Raw genomic sequence first — 19,723 nt, 5'->3', positions numbered from 1 at the left:
AGAATCAAAGCCCCAGCTCTTCCTTTGCGCTTCGTGAACTCCTTCCGTGTCGGCGATGCTCCCATTCAGCTGGTTGATGCCCAATAGTAACAGCCCCAATATATTCGTAGTCGATGATATTCGCGACGAGTCCTGATGTTGTGCATCCGTCGCCCTGACAACCTCAAGCCTCCTTGGAAGTTAGTGTTCGTGTCAGAGTGTTTGCTGGGGAGTGACAGGGCCATTCCGCAGTCGTGCCCCGTCTACAATTGATCTCTCTCACCGAGGTGTGCTGAGCGCTAGAAAACGACTGTCTCGCAGACAAACCATCCCCCCTTGCGTCCCTATTTCCATCGACTGTATTACGGTTGTGATGATTGGTTTCTGTAGAGTCCGTCTGTGGTTGTGCCGTGGACACTTTGGATTCAGATCAGGAAAGTGGTGTTTTTTGAGCGATCGCGACGAATTCGGATTTCGTCTTGGTGTAGTTCAGAGAAGGTTAGTGCGATGAGGTCCGAGTGATATTCTAGAGTGCTCAAAAATTCATCTTGCGAGGTTGTAGACAAAGGAGCAGAGCGTGTACCACGGGAGAGTATATGGACAGGAGAGGGTGGTGCAAAGGGATTTCGCACTGGTGGCCGCGATTGAGGTTGGTGGTGGTGAATGATGGTGGAGTGTCGATTGTAGGGTCTGCGCGCTTTGGATTAAGAACACACCTTGTATGCAATGACTAGCTCTTAACGAGAAGCCGATCGTCCATGGCCGGTAACCATGGAGTCTGCATCTCACAAGTTTATGCAGATTCTGCGTGAGTCCGAGAAATTTTTCCTGCGGACGGGACGAGTCATTAGATCTTGCGAGATTTACGTGAATTGATGAGCCATGAGGAGAGACCGTACAGGATGAGCGTGAGCTTGCAAATGGATTGGTCTGTGTACTGGGCAGGAGTTGGTGAAGGATTACACAGCTGCACAAGAACCTTGTTGGTGATTGATCGCTTGGTTTCTTCAACCATAGACTACCATCGCTCCAGCTACTTTCGGATACCCCAACGACAACACACAAGTGTATCGTTTCTGCGTGAATACTTGGAGAATCGGTCATCGTAGTTGCCAAGGGGCAGGCGCATCAACCGGGGTGAGTACTCACTGAAATTTCATCTCCAGAAGCGTGCTAGTGGGAGAAAGTGGTTGGGATTTTTATCAGGTTATAGAGCAGGGATCTCATGTGCGTGGTCGCCAGCATGGCACCCATCTCAAGCGCCTCTGCGTCTCATGTGCCAGCATCGCAAAGTTGCGTAGCAGGTGCTAGCGAGGAGTGCGTCGCACCCCTTGCGCGCTTTGTCTCACGACAGGAAGATGGCACAAGTTTAAGTCTCAACCGGGCGCAAAGCATATCTGAGGTATTTGGCGGCAGCCAGGTGATTTCGCCAAAGGCCTCATCAGGGCAGAGCTTCTTTGTGGCACCGCAAGGATTCCATGAGGACTACGACCTCCAGTACGTGGTGAACGTTGCAATGGCGTCGCATGAACATGGCAGCCGGCAGCAGGTTCCGATTCTAGCCGACTCCGCTTCGGAACTGAAGTCACCGGAGTGGTCTCATAGGAACGAACATAACAATTCGCAGTTCCGAGAGCCTAACTGCGCTCCGCCATGGCAAGGCGCACCTTCGGCCATTGAGACGTCAAATGTACTAGCGCCTGGTAGTCCTCCCAGTTTAGCCTTGACTCATTCTCAAGGAGAAACGCTCAGTCTCCCCCTCCAAGCTGAAACCAACCCCCTCTGGAATTGCCCCTACACCCAGTTTGCCAAGCCCGCATCCGAATCAGCTTTACGCAAACCCTCTCCAATGATGCCAGTTGCAGTATCAGACTTTGTCAGTTCACAAGAAGCCACTGCCAAAGTTCCCGCGGCGACTACAAACACGCGCCTTGATTCATTTCAGGTGAGACCATTTACTAAAGCTCTGTAATTGTGCACCGCACACGAACATGCCCTGGGCGTAAAAGTTTGATCCAGTCCTCTGCTACAAGCAATGATTCCGCCTCTTACAGTATCATGTCGATGAAGAGGTCATGCTAATTCTCACTAGTTTACAAGCAGTCGACCGCGGATTGCATATTGTCGCACATTGTCAGCGTAATCTGAAACATGTGCACGGCATCAAGTTGGATGGATTAGATTCTAATGCTGTGTGAGTTGGGTTTTACTCGTGGCTGTAGGTGTTACTAGCTGAAGCTTCTAGCTCCCAGCAACCCGACGGCAGTAACTTGTCACAGCCAGTCAAGAGTCCAATTCTAAAGTCTGAATGGGAAACCTCCGGCTGGCCTCATCTCATCCATCGGAGGGAGATGGCTAATCCTCCTGACATGGTAAGACTGTCGTTTTTCGATGATTCCAGATTCTCTGCAATTCAACTGTTGAGGATTTCAAACTTCTTGTAGCATGACATTGTCGAAAGCAGTTCTGAGAATGGTGTGTTGCGTTACGAAAGGCTGTAGTGTGTTCAATTTGTGTATTTGTGCTCAATTGCAGCTCCAGGAGCCCAGTATCGCTCCTCAGACGGTGGCCTCCTCCCCTCTGCTATCTACCCAACACCCGCAGGCCGAACAGTCACAGCGATCAACTGGTCTGCGCCCGACCGTGCACATTGTCCCATTCAAAATTTGGTCCAATTCAGTAAAGTTTAGGAAGAGGTTGTAGGAAAGTTGAACCTGGCGATCACCCTCACCATTCATCCTGTTATTTATTTTATTTTATTTTATTTTAACTTACAGTAGCAACATCAGGAGGGAGTCCAGGGCCCTCTATCGAAGCTACACCAATGTTCTCAGCTGCTGAGGTTGCCAAGGCTCGCTTACGGTGGACTCCTGCACTACACGAAAAGTTTGTCGCGGCTGTTGCCAAGCTCGGTGGTCCTGATCGTAAGCGAATCGCAGCCTTTGTCTACTCAACTCTCATTCCATATAGATCCTACAGGTTTGGAACTCGTCCAAGTCGAGAGCTCTTCTGTGGTTTCTCCCATCATTATAATACTAGGTACTGACATAGGTTGATCACATGGCTCGCAGGAGCAACGCCTAAGTCAGTGCTGCGTTTGATGGGATGCAACGACATTACGATCTATCATGTCAAGAGTCATCTGCAGAAGTACCGGCTTATCCCTGAGACGTCCACTGCAGGTATTCTCACTCATCTCATGACTTCATCGTAAATTTTTACCATGAATGCTTCATTTGAATATGGAGCGCAAAGTGATAGAAATAAACTTTGCTGTCCACGGGGGATTTGGAAATGCAGAATCCAAGTGTGAGCGGAAGCGCCACAATCACTGCCAAGGAGGTTTCGACGTAACCTCGTAAGTTACCTCTCCCTCTTGCGATGTGATTCATACTGTTTTTTTTTTACTTCTTATGAACTTTAAAACGTTCGAGAGTCTAACTCTTTGGTTGGTTCCCTAAAGCACTACGAAGATGTCCCAAGCACTGCAGATGCAAATGGAGGTACAAAAGCGTCTGCACGAACAGCTCGAGGTCTAGAACATGTTGATCCATTGTATTGAAATCTAACAATTCGTGCATTCATGAGCTTACGAGTTAGAATTCCGAATTCAAAACTGCTGCAACCTTCAATCGTATCTAAGAGTGTGTTGGTGTTGATCGATGGCAGACCCAGCGGCAGCTTCAGCTGCGGATTGAAGAGCAGGGTGCCAACCTCCAGAGAATGATCATCGAGCAAGTCATCGCAGGGCACGCTCTGGGGATCCCTTCGGACCAAATTACCAACGGTGAACTCCTCTCAAACGCCGTGAGTCAGGCGCTCCACCCCTCCGACTCCTCGAACCTTTTCCCGGGCATCACTCCCTCCAAACTCTCCCAACAACCCACCTCGTGGACGCACACTGCGAGCACCAGCACAGGTCCCCCACCCAAACGCACTCGCGTCGAAGTGCCAGCACTAGTTCTCATACCCAAAATCGCACCAAAAGTCAAGTACACCATGCCTGCAGAAACATCGTGTTCGCATGGATCAGCTCCATTCGCAAACATCGACCCATTGTCGCAGATGGGCAACACAGCGATCCAAGCAGCGGCAGCACCCAGAGGTGACGCTGACGCCATGCCAGCCTCGCGGCACGTCAACCGGCCGCAAGGCTGCGTCCCGATGCAGCACGACGGCGCGGCCGCGGCGCCCATGCAAACTTCGGCGTGAGTACAGACGAGTCATCGCCAAATCCCACAGACTGGTTCCAATAGAGCCTCCCTCATCTGGACCTGTGTCCGTGCTGAGCTGGGCTGTGCTGGGCTGAGCTGGCGAGGCTCTGTGTGTGTGATTTTGCGTCTAGACTTGGGAAGTGGGTGTGGGTGTGTGTGGGGTGAGTGTATCTGAGTGCGTCTGTTCTGTCTAGTGAGGGTGGAGCTAGAGCACCGAGGCCACTGTCTCCTGTCCGGTGCTTTGCGTCTACAAAACCAGAAGATATTGTTGTTTTAAATTTATTTCCAAACTACTGCACATTTGAGCTTCGTCTTTGATCCCCTGGTGTTTGTTTCACATTTTGGGTAACAAAATATGGTTTGACAAGTGTTTTTTAAAGAAGAAAAGGGGCTAAAAGTTTGGTTGTGCTAACATGTTGCAAAGTTGTATGTGTGTGTGTGTGTTCTCTTTTTTTCTTTATTTTCAATAAATGTCTTGAAAGTTCTTAGCATACCTTGATAAATTCGGGATACCTTTGTTCTATGTTATTTTTACACAAAACACTTTGTGCATTGTTGCTTAAATCAGCAATTTCTAGCTTAGTTTTGTGTTTTGTTTTGTTGGTAGACCAAAATGGCACTATTCTAGGTGAAGTAGGAAAGCTACATGAAATAAAAAATCATCAGTATGCGCATTCAAAATTTTTATTTAAAGAACAAAAAGAAAATATTGTGAAGAGCAATAATGTTTTCTATTGCTTTTTCACTTTTCTTCCCTCTGATTTCTCTTCCTTCACATGTACGCACAAATGTGTGAATATTTATATATTCAGCTCGATAAATAGATGAAATCGGAACATGAAAATCACCCATTCGGAAACTAGAGCAAAGGGCAAAAGCTCATGGCCAAAAGAACAGCCCCTCAAGCGTCCTGACCATGCAACGGATCAGGGATGCTGGCAGCAAAAACACCACGCACAAGTCTAAATCCAGCGCCCCCACAAGCTGTTCCGTCACCAAAAACGGGGGCCTCGTGCCGCAGCTTGGCTGGATCCCGCCGGATAACGGGACGGAGCTCGAGCGCAAGCGACAGAGCGCCGTCGAGGATTACTCCGCGACGGCGACGGCGACGGTGAGTGTGGGGGTGGGGGATGAGAGTGGGTGGGGATCCTGGAGAACCTACCTAGGTGGAAGGGGAGGGGAGGGGAGGGGAGGGTATCAATCAGTGGGGGTCTTGAAGCCGGGGTGATCCCAAGGGGGTGTTCTGGTTAGACGCCCGTTGTTCTTGCAAGAACAACGGGTGCCCCGCGCTCAGCATCATGAGGCTGGACAGATGCGGATCGGCGGCGCGCGAGCTGCTGAACCGATTTGGCGCTGGTTGTGCTGCTGCTGCTGCTGCGGTGTTGAAGAACATTGAATTATTCATGGAGGTGGTTGTGTGGTTGAGAAAGCCTCTGCCTGAGAAGTCTCGGCAGTTGAGAAGGTGTGGAGCTACGTCCAGAGTGGCTCTTTGCATCTGGAAGTCTCGGGCGTCGAGAGTGTCGGCGCTGAAGTATGTCGCTGCCGCTGCGTATTCCTCCTTGATCCCTGAGGAATCGCCGTCGTGGCAATCCGAGAGAACCTGGCCGCAGGAGGGGAGGAAACCGTTGGAGAGGCCTGTAAAGTAAGGGTTTCCTTGGGAGAGACGCTGGCTCGGGGCGCCGCCTTCGCTGGACGCCGGGGAGGCGAAGGGGGAGTTGGAGATGCACCCGGAGCCCATGAGGGTCATTGAGGAGCTGTTGGAGTGGTGACCAGCGGCCCCGCCCATGGAGTGGTGGCTCGGAGAGGCGGTCGTCGAGCAGTTGCCCTCACGAAGCTCCCCTGCGTCCCCCATGAGCCCCGCTAGCGTGCAGTTGAACCCGGCATTGATCGTGGTCGGAGGCTGGATGAGCTGCTGCAGGCGATTCATGGCAGGGTTGCTCTGACGAAGGGAGTGGTGCAGGCTGCTCGAAGGCTGCGAGAATCCCTGCTCAGACAATACATGGACGCGTTTGAGATGCTGCAATTGAACACAACGAAACAAACAAGATACATCAATGTGAATATAGTTGAGATGCAGAAAATTACTACATCCAATCAAGTCAAACAAGAGCAAGATTTCTGGTCTGGTGGCTGAATAATTGATGATCAATCACGATTATTCTACTTGGTCGCTACTCATTCAACTTGAAGTATCCTTCACCAGCCCTAATTCAGGGCAACTATCAAATTCTTTAACAAAAAAGTAGGATTCTTTCTTTTCTTTTCTTTTTCTCCTTTTTGACACAGACGGGGTAATCCCCTTGCATTGAATAAATAAGATTTTGAAGCTTTGGACTTAAATTTATCTAGCTAAGAGCATTAGCGAGAGCTGCTTTCATTGATTGCAAGAGTACACCATTAGCGCGCAGTTAAATGAATTAAAACGTTGTGCATTGAGAATCCCAAGGAATGGACGCAAGGCCCGGGCATGGAGGTTACCTGGGAGCGATAAGTGTTGCCGTCGGGTTCCACCACCCATCCGGCTTCGGAGGCCAGAGCTTTCAAAACGTCATTAATGTCAGCGCGAGGGGGCAGATTGTAACCCCCGTATTTTCTGAGGCCAGCAAAAATTTTAGTAGTGATGGCTCGTCTCTGCCGCTCCCTTAGCTTCGTCTTCTCCTTCTCGCTTGCGCTTAACTTCGCCATGCTACTGGTCCCTGACTTGGAGTTAGACTCACTTGGAGCCTCTTTCGGCATTACCAAACGACGCCGATAAGCAGAATCTACTGTTTTTATTTCCACCGCTCTTCGGGTTCTAAAATTCTATGGTGATGGCGTTAAAAATATTTCGTACCATGGACAGGCATTGCTGGACAACGGACTGAAAAACACCAAGTACGATATGCATCAAATTCCTTTTCAGGCTGCTGACGTGCAAGGTCAGGGCAGAGAGCACTCGTACCATCCTGTCCAATGTGCTAATGACTTGAGTCCATCCCCGAGATGAATACGTGAAGTATACCCAGTGCAAAAAATGTTTAAAGAACAGAGCATCAGACTCACCGCCAAGTTCTGGTTGCTCGAGAAGCTTCACCTCCGAGACATACTTTCACTCCTGAGGTCGTGCACATGTCCCGTAGTAAACCAAACCAAGAGTTATCTCTTCTGGCGCTTTCAGAACCTCAGCGCTACTGAGGCGCCGCCCACACACACACCTTTCCCGTCGGCTCTCTAAAAATTCACGTATAACCTATGAAATATTGTATTCCAGCTCCCTCCTTGCGCCGTAGGAAAAAACCATTCTAGTTCACCCTAGCACCGCTGCAGTGATCATGTGCTGATGTCGGTAGAGAGCCTCCTAGACTGCCTGGTTCACAACGTCGGAAGCAAACCTAGTGGAGGATAATGCGTAAAAACCAGCCAACTCCTGTGACAGAGCATTTAACTGATTACTGTCCAGCTGAAGAAACCAGCCATCTATGACGAATCCCCCTCGGGTGAGGAGCAGTGCGATCTCAGCTTCGTTGCCTGCCGCAGCTAAAGCACAGTGGATATAACTGGAGACGGATACCAAATTACAGTTGCAGAGCCATCTCTCCAGCAGAGTCAAATGTGGAATGGGCTTCACGTATGTCTCTCCCCGAGTACTCACAGCACGACTAAGTTGTTGGGAGGGACTGCCATCATGGGCTTTGACCAAGACAGTGACGAGGCTCGGATTAGGGCTCAAGGAGTCTGCTCGAGGTCGTAAGCCCGTCACAGCGAGAGCTCATGTGGGGTTCGTTAGAATAAAACAAAATCCCACTTCACGATGAGTTGTCAGAGATGCACAACAATTGTTGACGACTACAACACCGCAGAAAGTATTCATAAACTCCGATGATACAGGCGAAGCGATGTATTCTGACAACCATAAGCCACCTCAGTAACACTTTTTCTTGGACACGACTATGCCATTCATTTCTACTGCAAATCTGCTCACAGAAACCTCAATTTCCCCCACTCCTGCTCACCAGAAACACGCTCACAGTTGCCACACTCAAGGAATGTTGTGATCGTTGGTAGCATCCGCAGAGCCACTGTAGCTGAACACACTCAATCAATGACTCCACCACATGCACCGCAGTGACAAAATCCTCACTCCACAACACTTGGCCCCAAGCGAGAGCGAGAGAGAGAGGGAGAGAGAGACAGAGAGAGCGGCGATGGTGAGTGCACATTCTTCCAGCAACTACTTTGTCGCTGCGTGGCCCGTCCAGCAGCCCCCTATACCCGCCCAACCAGCTCCACCCCGCTGCCTTCACACCGCGATGCTGATACCCTGGCGATCCGATACCATGCGGTCATGAATTGGTCCATCGGACGCGGGTCTTGGAGGTTTTTGAGTGTGGGTGGGTGTTGGGGTCATGGGGTGGGCAATGGCAGCAGTCCACAGTCAAAAGGAGACCCTATGACCACGTGAGCTGGAAAAAGGGGGCTTTCCTGGTTTATGGAGGGTTTAACAGTTTTTAATGCCCCTTTTCCCTTTAATGATGCAAACATTATGCAGTTGCTTCAGGCATCTCCTAATTCCACAGCCACTAAGAAGAAGAAAAAGACAAAGGCAGTCAGGCAGTAAGAGTAACATTACAATGCAGGTGATATTACACACACAAATACATGCCTACCCCACAAGCAAACATGAAGCTGGCTCCTCCTCCTCCTCCTGGCTTGTGTTGTTGTATGAATGAATGAAGGAATGTTGTCTAGCCATGCAGACTGAGTTTAAGATGCTCATTCAGATAGATGATGATATATTGTGGCATGTCATGATGTGGGAAATGAAATATGAAGGCTCTACATTGAGATGGGGGTGTGGGGGGGGAGCCACTACCTCTTACCACCTGGCTGCTCTGTCATTAAAGGGGCCCACATGAGGAGGGATCAGGCCTTTGATGTTTGGTTCCTTGATTGAGTTTCTGATAATAATAATAAGAATAATAGTGGAAAGAAGCATTGGCTTTATATAATAGTAAAATTTCATGTTTCTGTTTGCACTCAGAGTAATGGGTATGGAAGAGAATGACATTTTTCTTGTACAGAATGTGACATTGTTACACATTGCATAAACCCATGTATTGAAGTATTGTTTTGTTCTCAACACAAGCTCTGCAATACATGCTTGTTGTATGATAATGTTTCCCAGGTTTAAACTTTAGGTCATTGCAAAACATGATAGTTTTGCAACAAGTAGATTGCATAAGATATGAAAACTTATGAAAATTTTAATTGAAAAAAAAAAAAGAAAAAAAAAAGGTATTCTATGTAGCACTGGATTATTGTTTGCTATATAAATATTTGAGTGATTTAATCATATTCAACAAATTATTATAAAAATATATGACTTATTTTAAGATTTAAATATAATATAAATTTTGTGTTTGAATTTACTTCTACTCAGTTTATTTAATATATTGCAATGCATAGTATGAATGGATTGTGTAAGATGATGATAAATGGTATGAGGACGAATCCTGAAATTTCTTTAATGGTGATTAATTCCCCACATTCTAGTCTCACCAATGTCTTTTACTTTTTTCTTTTTTGCTTCATTCACATCCATCCATCACAATGAACAAACAAAACAAAATAAAATCTTCTGCACTGGACATGTCAGCTTTAAAATTCACAATTCCAACTTGAAAAATACACTTAACAATCAATACACACAAACAAACCAAAAAATTAAACTTTGAGCAGGCTCAATCTCAAGCTTAAAACAATTGCTGACAGCACATTTTGAGATTTGTGTATGCATCATCATGTTATGAGCCTTCTCCTGCACAAAAGATGTATTATAAACACTAAAAAGAACCCATATTGCAAAGCTAAATAAATTAGTAAAATGAAGGGAAAGTCTCAAGATGGAAAGGGCCCCTCCCTGCCCACCAGTAAGTAATAAGAAGACAAAACAGACTCACAAACAGACAGAGAAACACACACACACACACTTACACACGGACACAGAGAAACAAAGGCCAAGAGAGAGACAAATCGGGAGAACAGTGTAATCCCAAGAAGGGCACTGGGCTCTAGAATGCTCTCGTTTATTTAATGATACTCCAGAGCATTCTATGTCTTTACAGCACTTCTACTTTTATTGTTCTTATCACTTCTTGCATGTCAAATACCTTGGACTCCTCATTCCCCATTTTGACCAATCCATGTGTGTATGACCACACATCACTCTTATTTGTTTGTTTATTTATTTGTATATGTTGAAAAGGGAATTTATTTCAATAAATGCGTTTATTGAAGCATTGGTGTATTTGCTGATTGTCAGTTTTGATGTAATTTTCAAATTGGAGTGAATTTTGGATGAGGAAGAAACTGTTGATCCAACACACAGATTTTTTTAGTTGTCACTCTTGAGAATGAAATGTTTTTTCAACTTTAAAATTAAAGAAAAAATCCCATATGTTCATTTTTTTTTAGGTTCCTCTTTGTGAGCCTTATATATATATATATATATATATATATATACTCCTTCTAAATGCATACAACAGCATTATTATTATTTTTATTTTTGATGAATTGGCCATTACAAAAAAACAATCTTGGTTAAACAGTATTATCTTTATTTATTTTTTTGTATTTTATGTACCGAAAATTAATAAGGGATGAATACAACACCATTATAGCCTGAAAAGCATTATTTCTCTTGCACCATAACAATATAAATATTCCATCAGCATCATTTGATTGCCAAAATGGGTACTCATTCTACAATTGTTTTACTACTCTCAGAGTACCTTTGAAAGGATAAGAATAAAAATTGTACAGTTACAAAAATCACATGGGTTTCGATTCTAAAACCCTAAAAAAAATTTCCAGAGAGAATTACTTCACATTTGCCTATCTTAGCCCAAATCCACATGATTTTTCATTCTTATTTTTTTTTGAAATTAGGGTTTGACCACATCACTCAAGTCCAAACATAACATGGTCAAAGGAGAGACCTCTCTACCTGCTCATTCCTCAATAGCTTCCACCCATTTGACCGTACAATGAAAAATTGGGTCATTAAAACTGCAGAAATTATACCATTTTTTATAAGTCAAATGGTCAAGGGAGATGATGCCAAGGTGAAGCACATGGCTACTACCAAAGGAGGCCTTGTGAAGCGGCTCTTAATGGCACAAAGCATTTGAATGAATAAGATGATGATTTTAAAATGGTTGGTCTCAATCAGTCAAATGTGTTGACTAACAGTGTTCAGTGCTTGAGACCAGTTTCATTACCTTCCATTGATTGATGGGTGTTGATAAATTTTTCTTAACTTTTGTTGACCTTGACCATCAACAAGTGTTTTGAAAAATTGATGATTTTTTTTATCATTTCTTAGGTGGGTTCTGTAAATTACATATATATATATATATATATATATATTATCAATAAATAAATAAAATTAGATAAATACCAGAAACCTGGTGATGTTGCCAATTAACTAAATAATCCTACATGTATATATATATATATATATATTTGCAAGTTCAACACATTAAGAGTTTGTCTTTAGCATGAACCTGAACCATGCTTTTTTGTACAACACCAAAATTATTGCATAGCTATCTCATACCAATTCATTACATTTAATAAAATAAAATAAAACAAAACAAAAATATGATCAAATCAAATCAAATTACATGTAAATATGAAAATAAACATTCTTTACCAAGGTTGGTATTCAATGGAGCTAACTAGTTAAAAATATATATTTATATATTTAATCTAAAATTAGATGGAATCCATGCATGCATCACACCAAAGAGCATTAGTGGAGAAGCTCTTTGCATTTTCACGTTTTTCTACTTTGAATGTGATGTCACTTTAAAATTGAACATCTATTCTTGTGACAAATGTATTTTAAAATAAGAAGCTGACATGGAATCACTTAAAAACAGAAAGAAGACCATACATACACAAATATGAAGACTCAAGATGCTTCAGCTGAGTGAGACCAGATTAGTATCTTAAAATTAGAGCTCAATTGTCTCGCAACTCCAACACCAAAAAGTGCTTCCCATCATTGGAAGACTTTGTATGCAAGAGTCTTTTGAAGTTTTAAAATTTGGATAATAACAATAAACTTAAGGGAATAACTTTTCATAAATTTTAAGAATTCGATCTAAAATTAAATACATGTAGAAAATTAAAGAATATTATTTATTTATTTATTATTGAAGGCTAACACCAAATACTTCATATTTTTGAATTCTGAATAATAATGTTTGATATCCATTGAATCCATTGATTTCAAAAAAATCTTGATTAGAATGTAATCAACGTTATTATATTTTTATTTTTTAAAATTAAATAAATAATTTTAAATTGAAGTAACATTGATAGTTTTCAAAATTCTATCATATTTTTCTCAAACCTTTAAATAAGTATATCAACAAGTGTATAATAATTTCATAGAATATTTTTATAAAACTATAATCTTCATGAAACATAATTTATATATATTTAGTCAGTATATATAAATAATTATAATTTATAAAGAAGAATTATATAAATTAACTTCTAAATTAATAAACAATATTCCAGCCAAACATGTAAAAATCAATAATGTTGAACTACTACAAATTTTTCTTTAATATATATATATATATAATTTACTACAGAAAAACTTATTCTTATGAATAAATGTATACATATATTTGAAGATTGTAGTATCACATTATAAGTAAATTAAAAAAATCATCAAAAAATCATTACTTATTATGTATATTTTTTAAATATTTCTTTAACATTATGGACAAAAATTAACCATGTGTTGATTAAAAATTTCCAATCTTTACCAACTATATAATAATAAGATAGTCTTTAATTCCTTTAAAATATTATAGACTTGAGTTCTTGACAATTTGCTATAAGAGTCTGTTGCCCACTGGCAAATGATATTCACCAAAGTACTCTCATAGCATGGTATTAGAAGAACACTAAGCTGCTATTACAAGACGGCCAAAATTAATGGTTAGAAAAAACACAATGGGATAGTTGAGAATTAGCATAGTACTTAGTGGATTCTGGGCAATAGCATCACAAGTTAGGATAGTGTTGGGTCAGAGATGGTGTGGTTTTAACTAAGAAATAAACAGTGTCTTGTGTTCTTTTCTGATCATCATGTGTGCCGCATCTAAATCTTCTTTTCTAAACTATTTAAGTATCTTTCTATGATATTTTTTCAATAGAAGAAATTTGTGTGGTTTTTAAAAATTGTTAGTAATATGCACCTCTAAAATATAATAGTTTATTTTTAAATACTTTATTTAAGTTTTTTTGGCTAAATAATTATTTGTCTTTTGATAAAATACCTTATTGTAGTAATCTATTATTAAATCATATACATAAAGTGGAATTCACTATTTATTCTAAAAAAAATAAAATATATAAGTATTTAAAAAAAGAAAAATTGAAGAAAATGTATTCACCTATATTTATGTACCATGGCCTATGAAAATTGTTCAAGTCTATAGATGATATTGAAAAACTTACAATTGCTAAATGCTAAATCTTTCAATATATAGTCTTTTATTTAACTGAAATATATATATATATATATATATATATATATTTATATATCTTGATATACCTTGATATTATCAATTTGTTTTAAAAAAATATCGTTAGAAAAATATTACTTTTTAATTTTTGAATTTTCTATTGCTCTACTTATGTATATAAATTTTATATAATTATAAAAACCAACTTGTATCCAATAGATTTTTTTCTATCTATTTGAAAAGATATCAAAGTTCAATTTATTTATTAATTAGTCTTTAATACTTTAAATCAATTCTGTATTTTCAATTTTTTATTCTTTTTGTAGTTTTAGTGATTGTAGTTAAGTTCTTTGTACTTATATAAAAAAATTGCCAAATAAATAGAAGATTTGAATAAACCAAAAGATATTTTTAAGAACTTAAATTTTCTTATTAATTAACTTTTCGTCAATTTACAAGGTCATAAATAAGATAGTGTTAGTAAAAGTAGAAGCAAAGTTAGAAAAGTTGTAGCAACTTGTTCTTCTCATGCACAAGCCTTTAATAAAATCCTCATATATATATATATATATATATATATATAATTTGAAGAATCATTTAAAAAAATTACTAACTTATTTTTCTCCTTAAAAGATGTAATTTTAATATTGTAGTCAACATTTAAAGTTATTAATGTCTAAAATTTGGTTATGTTTAAATTGTCTTGTGCTAAATTAGAATGAAGTAAATTAGAAAAAAAAAAAAAAAAAAAAAAAAAAAAAAAAAATCTTTGATGAACACAATTCACTGATTCAGACAGCGTCAAGCACGATTGCAAACAATGAAAAAGCTCTAAAACTACAACACTACAAAACAATCAAACAAAGTACACTTGGAAAATTAAAAAAATATTCAGGAATTGCAAATCCTTGCGTACACCTTCTTTTTTTTTTTTTTTTTTTTTTCTTCTTTTAATCGTGCAAATGTAGTTAAATTGCCCTTCATCCCAAAGTCCTCCAAAAAAGTGAAAAAAAGTGCAAAAAAAAAAAAAAAAAAAAAAAAAAATGCAGGACATACCCAACACCGTATGATCTTCACAGGCTTAAGAGCCCTTGAATGGGTTGAAGCAGTTAGTAGCAAAAACCCAAACCCACACCGCCAAAAGTCCCAAAAATCTACAACCAATTCATACCCCATCAGTTCTAGTTCGGTGCCTCGGTAACTCCGCCAGCACACATCCAATTCCCCCCCTCTCCCCCCAAAATAAAAAAAATAAAAAATAAAGAAAGAAGAAGAAGAAGAAGAGGGGCCCCCAATGTAGACGTAGGTTGTGGTTTCCAGGCTATCAATGTGATGGTGAGCTTCTACAGAAACAGGGGCTCAAAGAACTGCCTAGATAAGTAGGTCTAGAAATATTTTCAAACGGAACAGGATTTTGAGCGCCGTTGCTTCCTGGAGCTTGCAATGTGCTTCAGCGATTCCAGTACTACTGCAATGTCAGGACTTGTCTGAACTGAAAACAGCATTCGGTGACTAGAGAGCCGTAGTGCACATTTGATGTTGCAGAGGTCTTGAGAAGTAAAAAAAAACTTCAAAAGAGTTCGAAGCATTAACTCCCGCTCAGAACTCTTTTGTAACTCGTTATAGCACCTCCAGATTGAGCTTACCTAGTTCTAGTTCAGAGACCACAATGTCTGCAACGTAAACTTGGCTACTGTGCTAGGAATGAGGTTTTCAATGGAATTTTATTTTATACATTCGTTTCGCATACAGATCACGGTTGCTTTGTTGAGCATATAATCTCGGTCACGGTCAAGTGGTCTATTCGTCCGTGGGTTTTTCAACGGAGTGTTCTACGTAGAGCTGCATGTCCAGATAACTGCTACGCATTGACTTCATGGATGTCATTATGAAGTTCTGGTCCCAGCCCTCGTCGTCAGCCGGTACCCAAGGTTGGTCTTTGTTAATGGTGTCGAGAGAAGATGACTTCAGGTATGTAACCAGCTCCCACGAACAATCTATAAAAAATAATAATAAGATAGCTTCAATTCCTTAGTTTTCTAGAATTGAAGAGAAAAAAGGATTTGAGGTCCAAGGGCGGAGTTAAACAAATCAAGGACAGTGTCACATGAAGCAAGATTTGTCAAAATGTTTCAGACAGGAATATTCTCCACTCACACGGCAGTTTTAAAAAAGCGACTCGAGTAGCCTAAGAGTAATACAGTTCCACAATACAAAGAATTCTTTATTAAATTAGGGCAGAAGTGAACAAAAATGGAGGGTATAATTCTTACCAGGGGGTAAAGGCGACAAGAAAGAATCAGAAACGGATATCTTAAGAAGGAACCCTCGAAGGGCAAATTCAAGGTGTTGTGCTGGTACTCCTGCGGTGGACAGCTGCTTGAGGCCGAAAGAGAACACAAACTTCTCTTCCAGTGTCCGATTCTTGTTCATCACTAAGAGAGTGACCTTGTCTACAACTCCCTGTCATTTAAGTTCTGACATATCAGAAGGGATCCAAAGCTTTATTCAACACCAACAGTATCATCTGAAAATACATGGAGAGAAGGAACGAAATGATGGAAGTTATCATAACAGGCGTGTGGCTTTTTGCCAGCTTTGAACCAGAAAGCAAAAACATCAACCAAATTCTCACAAGAGAATCATAAGGTACTTACTTGCTGAACCCATGGTTGAAGGTTAGTGACTGCCGAATGTATGTACTCCCTCAAATCAGGGTGCCGAGCCCACTGCACAGGGGTATTGATGTATCGCCGTCTCTCAAAGATCTCTGCATACACACTTGATTCTTCAGAAACTGACAGTGTTCGATACCATCCTACAGAACTTCCAACTCTTTGCAGCAGTTGATACATAGGAAAAGATTTTTACTACCGATTTACGATTCGAGATGGTTCTTCTTAAGCAAAAGGATGGAATTGAGAGGGAGATTCGTCACACCTTGTGGGTAAAGTTCTCGGACGCATAAGAGCTGATGGATGCAAACCTCCAAAAACTCGCAAACAAGTTCTCCAACATCTCCTGCGAAATACAAAAAGAGAAATTGAACGCAGTCCAACAGAACTGTACAGGAATGGTACAGCATTGAACACCTGTAAGGCAGCAAGCAATGAAGTTGCCGATCTCATACCTCGATCACACAGGCGAACGACCCCCATAGACTCCAAAATTAAGAAATTGGACTTCTGGAGTTGGTGCTAGAAGAAATATGACCTCTTGTTAGAGTACTTACTCCCGTCCCGATCAATAAATTTCTTGGTTCGACCCATTCAACCTCCAAACCCTAACGTCATGGAGAGGTTGAACAGAACGTACGGTATAAATAAACGTACAATACAAGTTCGATCATTTACTAATGATTTCAGGATTCCAAAAAGGAGGCTTGGACTGCTTGCCTACATTCGTATTGTTTTCGCAAATGAGCTGCAGAAAGAACAAATCACAGACAGGGTTGTCACGAAAACCTCCAAAAAGCCCACCACATCTGATTTTCAATTGTCGATGCTCCGAAACCTCCGAACGTCGGGTCTTCGAAAAGAATGAGATTTGTTTATTTAATTCCAAGTTAACGCCAAGGTTTAGTAGAAGGGGGAAATTTAGACATTTTTCTTTTTCAAAATCCGAGAAAATAAAAAGAGCAAAACCCCGTCAGTGCAACTAAATTCCACAAGGATTGCAACTTAAAGTTCAGGATCGCGCCACAAAGAGTGTAATGTTAACCCCAACCTAAATTTCTAAACCCTGTGTATCCACAAAAAGCTCCTGGAAAAGCGCTTTCTGTAACAGAATCATATTTCTCCAAAAGCGAAGATGCGAAGATGCGAAGAATACGACTGCTACAGGTACCCATGCCACGTTTGGAATGAACACACGTACGAGAGATTGAGCTCCAGAACCCACACGTTCCATTAAGGCTCCGTTTTACTCTCTTTTTGAGGTTCTACTCCAGGGCGTTCGACGTACAACTGCATGTCCAAGTAGCTGCTACGCATTGACTTGATGGTTGTGATTGTGAAGCTCTGGTTCGAACGGTCGTTAGGATCAGCAGGTATCCAGAACTGAGATTTGCTGGCATTGTCAGCAGAGAGTGACTTCATATAAGCAACCAGCTCCCACGAACAGTCTGTCACAGCGAATACACGCCGCGTCAACTGGGTGGATACCGCACCACAAATATTAATTCCGTGAGCACTAATGAGACACTCGAGGAATATGACCGAGCCTGGAATGGCTCGTCCAACAATAGCATAACTTAAAACTCGATTAAAGGTCATCATCTTAATCAACCAAGATGAAGATTGTTATCACTTAAGGCAATAGAAGTGTGCCTTTCGTTCATCTTCATCTCACTGGGTCACGAGAATCAATTGAAAGGAGTTCAAGCGAGCAGATGCGATCGTGCCTGGAGGTAAAGGTGGCAGCGCAGAGTTACTAACGCAGATCTTGAGGAGGAAGCCTCGAAGAGCGAATTCAAGGTGTTGTGCGGGCAATCCTGTCCCTGTCAGCTTCTTGAGACACAACTTGAAGATAACCTTCTCCACTGGAATTTGGTTAGCGTCCAGAAACTTTATTGCGATTTTCTCCGCTGCACCCTGAGATTATGTTCCTCGCTTAGTCGTTACAATGCTTAAACTCGAGTGTGATACCACTTTACTTCAAGATCAAAATCCCTCCTGATGAAGATACTAGAGACCTTACATGGGACACGAGATGGCCAAGAGATTACATATTCAGAGAACCGACAGCCAAGTAGAAACTATTAGGGAATTCAAAACACCAAGCACCAACCCTTCACCATATTACACCAAGAGATTGAACATTCTTACTTGCTGGATCCAAGTCTGGAGGTTGGAGACCGCTGAATGTATGTACTCCCTCAAATCAGGATGACGAGCCCACTGTACAGGAACATTAAAATACCGCCGCCTTTCAAAGATCGCTGCAGACAGGCTCCCAACAACGAAACCAACATCAATTCTCACAGAGTCCAAAACACAAACCCTGGCAAGCGAGACCATAAATCCACAGCAACAGAACCCCCTTCTCCACCACACAATAAAATAAAAAAACTGAAGGAAGAACACAACTGAACTAACCTGGCGGGTACACTTCTCGCACACTCAGAAGCTGGTGAATGCAAACCTCCAAGAATTCGCAAAACAGCGCAGCAACATCTCCTGCAACGCATGCCCGCCCACCCACCCGCAACAGCATCACCACGAGATCCAACACAGGCTCAAATCTCATAAGCACCAAGTGAGAATGAGAGAAACCATCCAAGCAACCCCCAAAAACCCACAACACAATTCCACCGCAATGCTCACAACCACATGGCAACGGATGTCTCCCCACCTTGATCAGCGAGACGAACGACCTCCATTGAACACCCACGCGCAATCTGCTACTACTGGTGACGAACCCCGACGCACAAGCAATTTCCCCTCTCTCTGCGCTGCTGCCGTGATGTGTCCCCGACGAAAATCCGTTGCTGGTGGCAACGAAGCGTCGGGCACGAGAGCCAAGAACTCAAACAACAACACCGTAACATGCTCGAGTTGGGTTCCGTCCCCAAAACCTCAAATCATAAAAATCATGAATCATAAGATGATGAACATGAAATGGAGACCACAATGACTGAATGTGTGTGTGAGAGTGAGGGAGAGAAGAGTAGAGAGGGAGTGTGGCCTCGGATGTTGCTCCCCCCGTTTTAGAAATTCAATCCAAGGGCTGCGGATCCGTTCCTTTTGGCGGCGCATCGTCTTTTTTTGAAGGGGGCTCGACCTTTTTCATTACTATTTACTTTTACGCGACTTTTCTCGGTGGCATTCTTCTGGGTCAGTGTTGCCACGCTGGCACAATGCCATGCATGCGTTGTTGTGGGACACCATGTGCGCTCATTTATTTTCGGTTCAGTTTGATTTAATTTAATTTAATGAAACTAATTACGTGTTCATTGAATTGGGTTTTGTGTTGAGTTTTGTGTGGTGGTGAGGGAGAGATTCT

General features: G+C 41.8%; 4 protein-coding genes and 1 long non-coding RNA gene across 12 annotated transcripts; 1 reads left to right on the top strand and 4 right to left on the bottom strand.

Moving 5' to 3' along the window:
* On the top strand, positions 1-4,502 carry LOC112281493 (uncharacterized). 6 transcript variants are annotated; one of them, XM_090249560.1, is made up of 9 exons: positions 1-1,116; positions 1,263-1,924; positions 2,202-2,351; positions 2,515-2,608; positions 2,769-2,903; positions 3,051-3,161; positions 3,280-3,337; positions 3,443-3,512; positions 3,649-4,502. In XM_090249560.1, the coding sequence occupies exons 2-9, from the start codon at positions 1,496-1,498 to the stop codon at positions 4,189-4,191; spliced, it is 1,590 nt and encodes a 529-aa protein (XP_090105686.1). In that variant the 5' UTR covers positions 1-1,116; positions 1,263-1,495; the 3' UTR covers positions 4,192-4,502. The 6 variants fall into 6 exon arrangements, with proteins under 6 accessions (XP_090105686.1, XP_024373847.1, XP_024373846.1 ...); XM_090249561.1 differs by having other exon boundaries at positions 140-1,116; positions 3,443-3,482; XM_090249559.1 differs by having other exon boundaries at positions 140-1,116; positions 2,757-2,903.
* Positions 4,503-4,861: 359 nt separating this feature from the next.
* Positions 4,862-8,408, bottom strand: LOC112281495 (uncharacterized). 2 transcript variants are annotated; one of them, XM_024518083.3, is made up of 3 exons: positions 7,236-8,408; positions 6,672-7,053; positions 4,862-6,210 (listed from the first exon to the last, which is right to left on the bottom strand). In XM_024518083.3, exons 2-3 carry the CDS (start codon positions 6,927-6,929, stop codon positions 5,395-5,397), a joined length of 1,074 nt encoding a protein of 357 aa, XP_024373851.1. In that variant the 5' UTR covers positions 6,930-7,053; positions 7,236-8,408; the 3' UTR covers positions 4,862-5,394. The 2 variants fall into 2 exon arrangements, with proteins under 2 accessions (XP_024373851.1, XP_073389685.1); XM_073533584.2 differs by having other exon boundaries at positions 4,862-6,177.
* Positions 8,409-10,182: 1,774 nt separating this feature from the next.
* LOC141045355 (uncharacterized) lies at positions 10,183-11,525 on the bottom strand. The gene is made up of 2 exons (XR_012217419.2): positions 10,816-11,525; positions 10,183-10,541 (listed from the first exon to the last, which is right to left on the bottom strand). It is a non-coding gene; the product is annotated as an uncharacterized LOC141045355 (long non-coding RNA).
* A 3,900-nt stretch (positions 11,526-15,425) lies between these two features.
* On the bottom strand, positions 15,426-17,598 carry LOC112280804 (DNA polymerase zeta processivity subunit-like). Of its 2 annotated transcripts, XM_024516652.3 has the most exons (6): positions 17,185-17,598; positions 16,851-17,003; positions 16,661-16,741; positions 16,378-16,490; positions 15,994-16,183; positions 15,426-15,717 (listed from the first exon to the last, which is right to left on the bottom strand). In XM_024516652.3, exons 2-6 carry the CDS (start codon positions 16,876-16,878, stop codon positions 15,521-15,523), a joined length of 609 nt encoding a protein of 202 aa, XP_024372420.1. In that variant the 5' UTR covers positions 16,879-17,003; positions 17,185-17,598; the 3' UTR covers positions 15,426-15,520. The 2 variants fall into 2 exon arrangements, with proteins under 2 accessions (XP_024372420.1, XP_024372419.1); XM_024516651.3 differs by lacking the exon at positions 17,185-17,598 and having other exon boundaries at positions 16,661-16,954.
* Positions 17,350-19,363, bottom strand: LOC112280805 (DNA polymerase zeta processivity subunit). The gene is made up of 5 exons (XM_024516653.3): positions 19,073-19,363; positions 18,817-18,897; positions 18,547-18,659; positions 18,123-18,312; positions 17,350-17,843 (listed from the first exon to the last, which is right to left on the bottom strand). Exons 1-5 carry the CDS (start codon positions 19,098-19,100, stop codon positions 17,629-17,631), a joined length of 627 nt encoding a protein of 208 aa, XP_024372421.1. The 5' UTR covers positions 19,101-19,363; the 3' UTR covers positions 17,350-17,628.
* Between the last annotated feature and the right edge of the window lie 360 nt (positions 19,364-19,723).

Source organism: Physcomitrium patens, chromosome 4, assembly GCF_059467195.1.
Source record: "Physcomitrium patens ecotype Gransden chromosome 4, ASM5946719v1, whole genome shotgun sequence".
Taxonomy (NCBI): domain Eukaryota; kingdom Viridiplantae; phylum Streptophyta; class Bryopsida; order Funariales; family Funariaceae; genus Physcomitrium; species Physcomitrium patens.
Note: the sequence above shows the minus strand (reverse complement) of the source record. Positions and strands in the feature narration are given on the sequence as shown.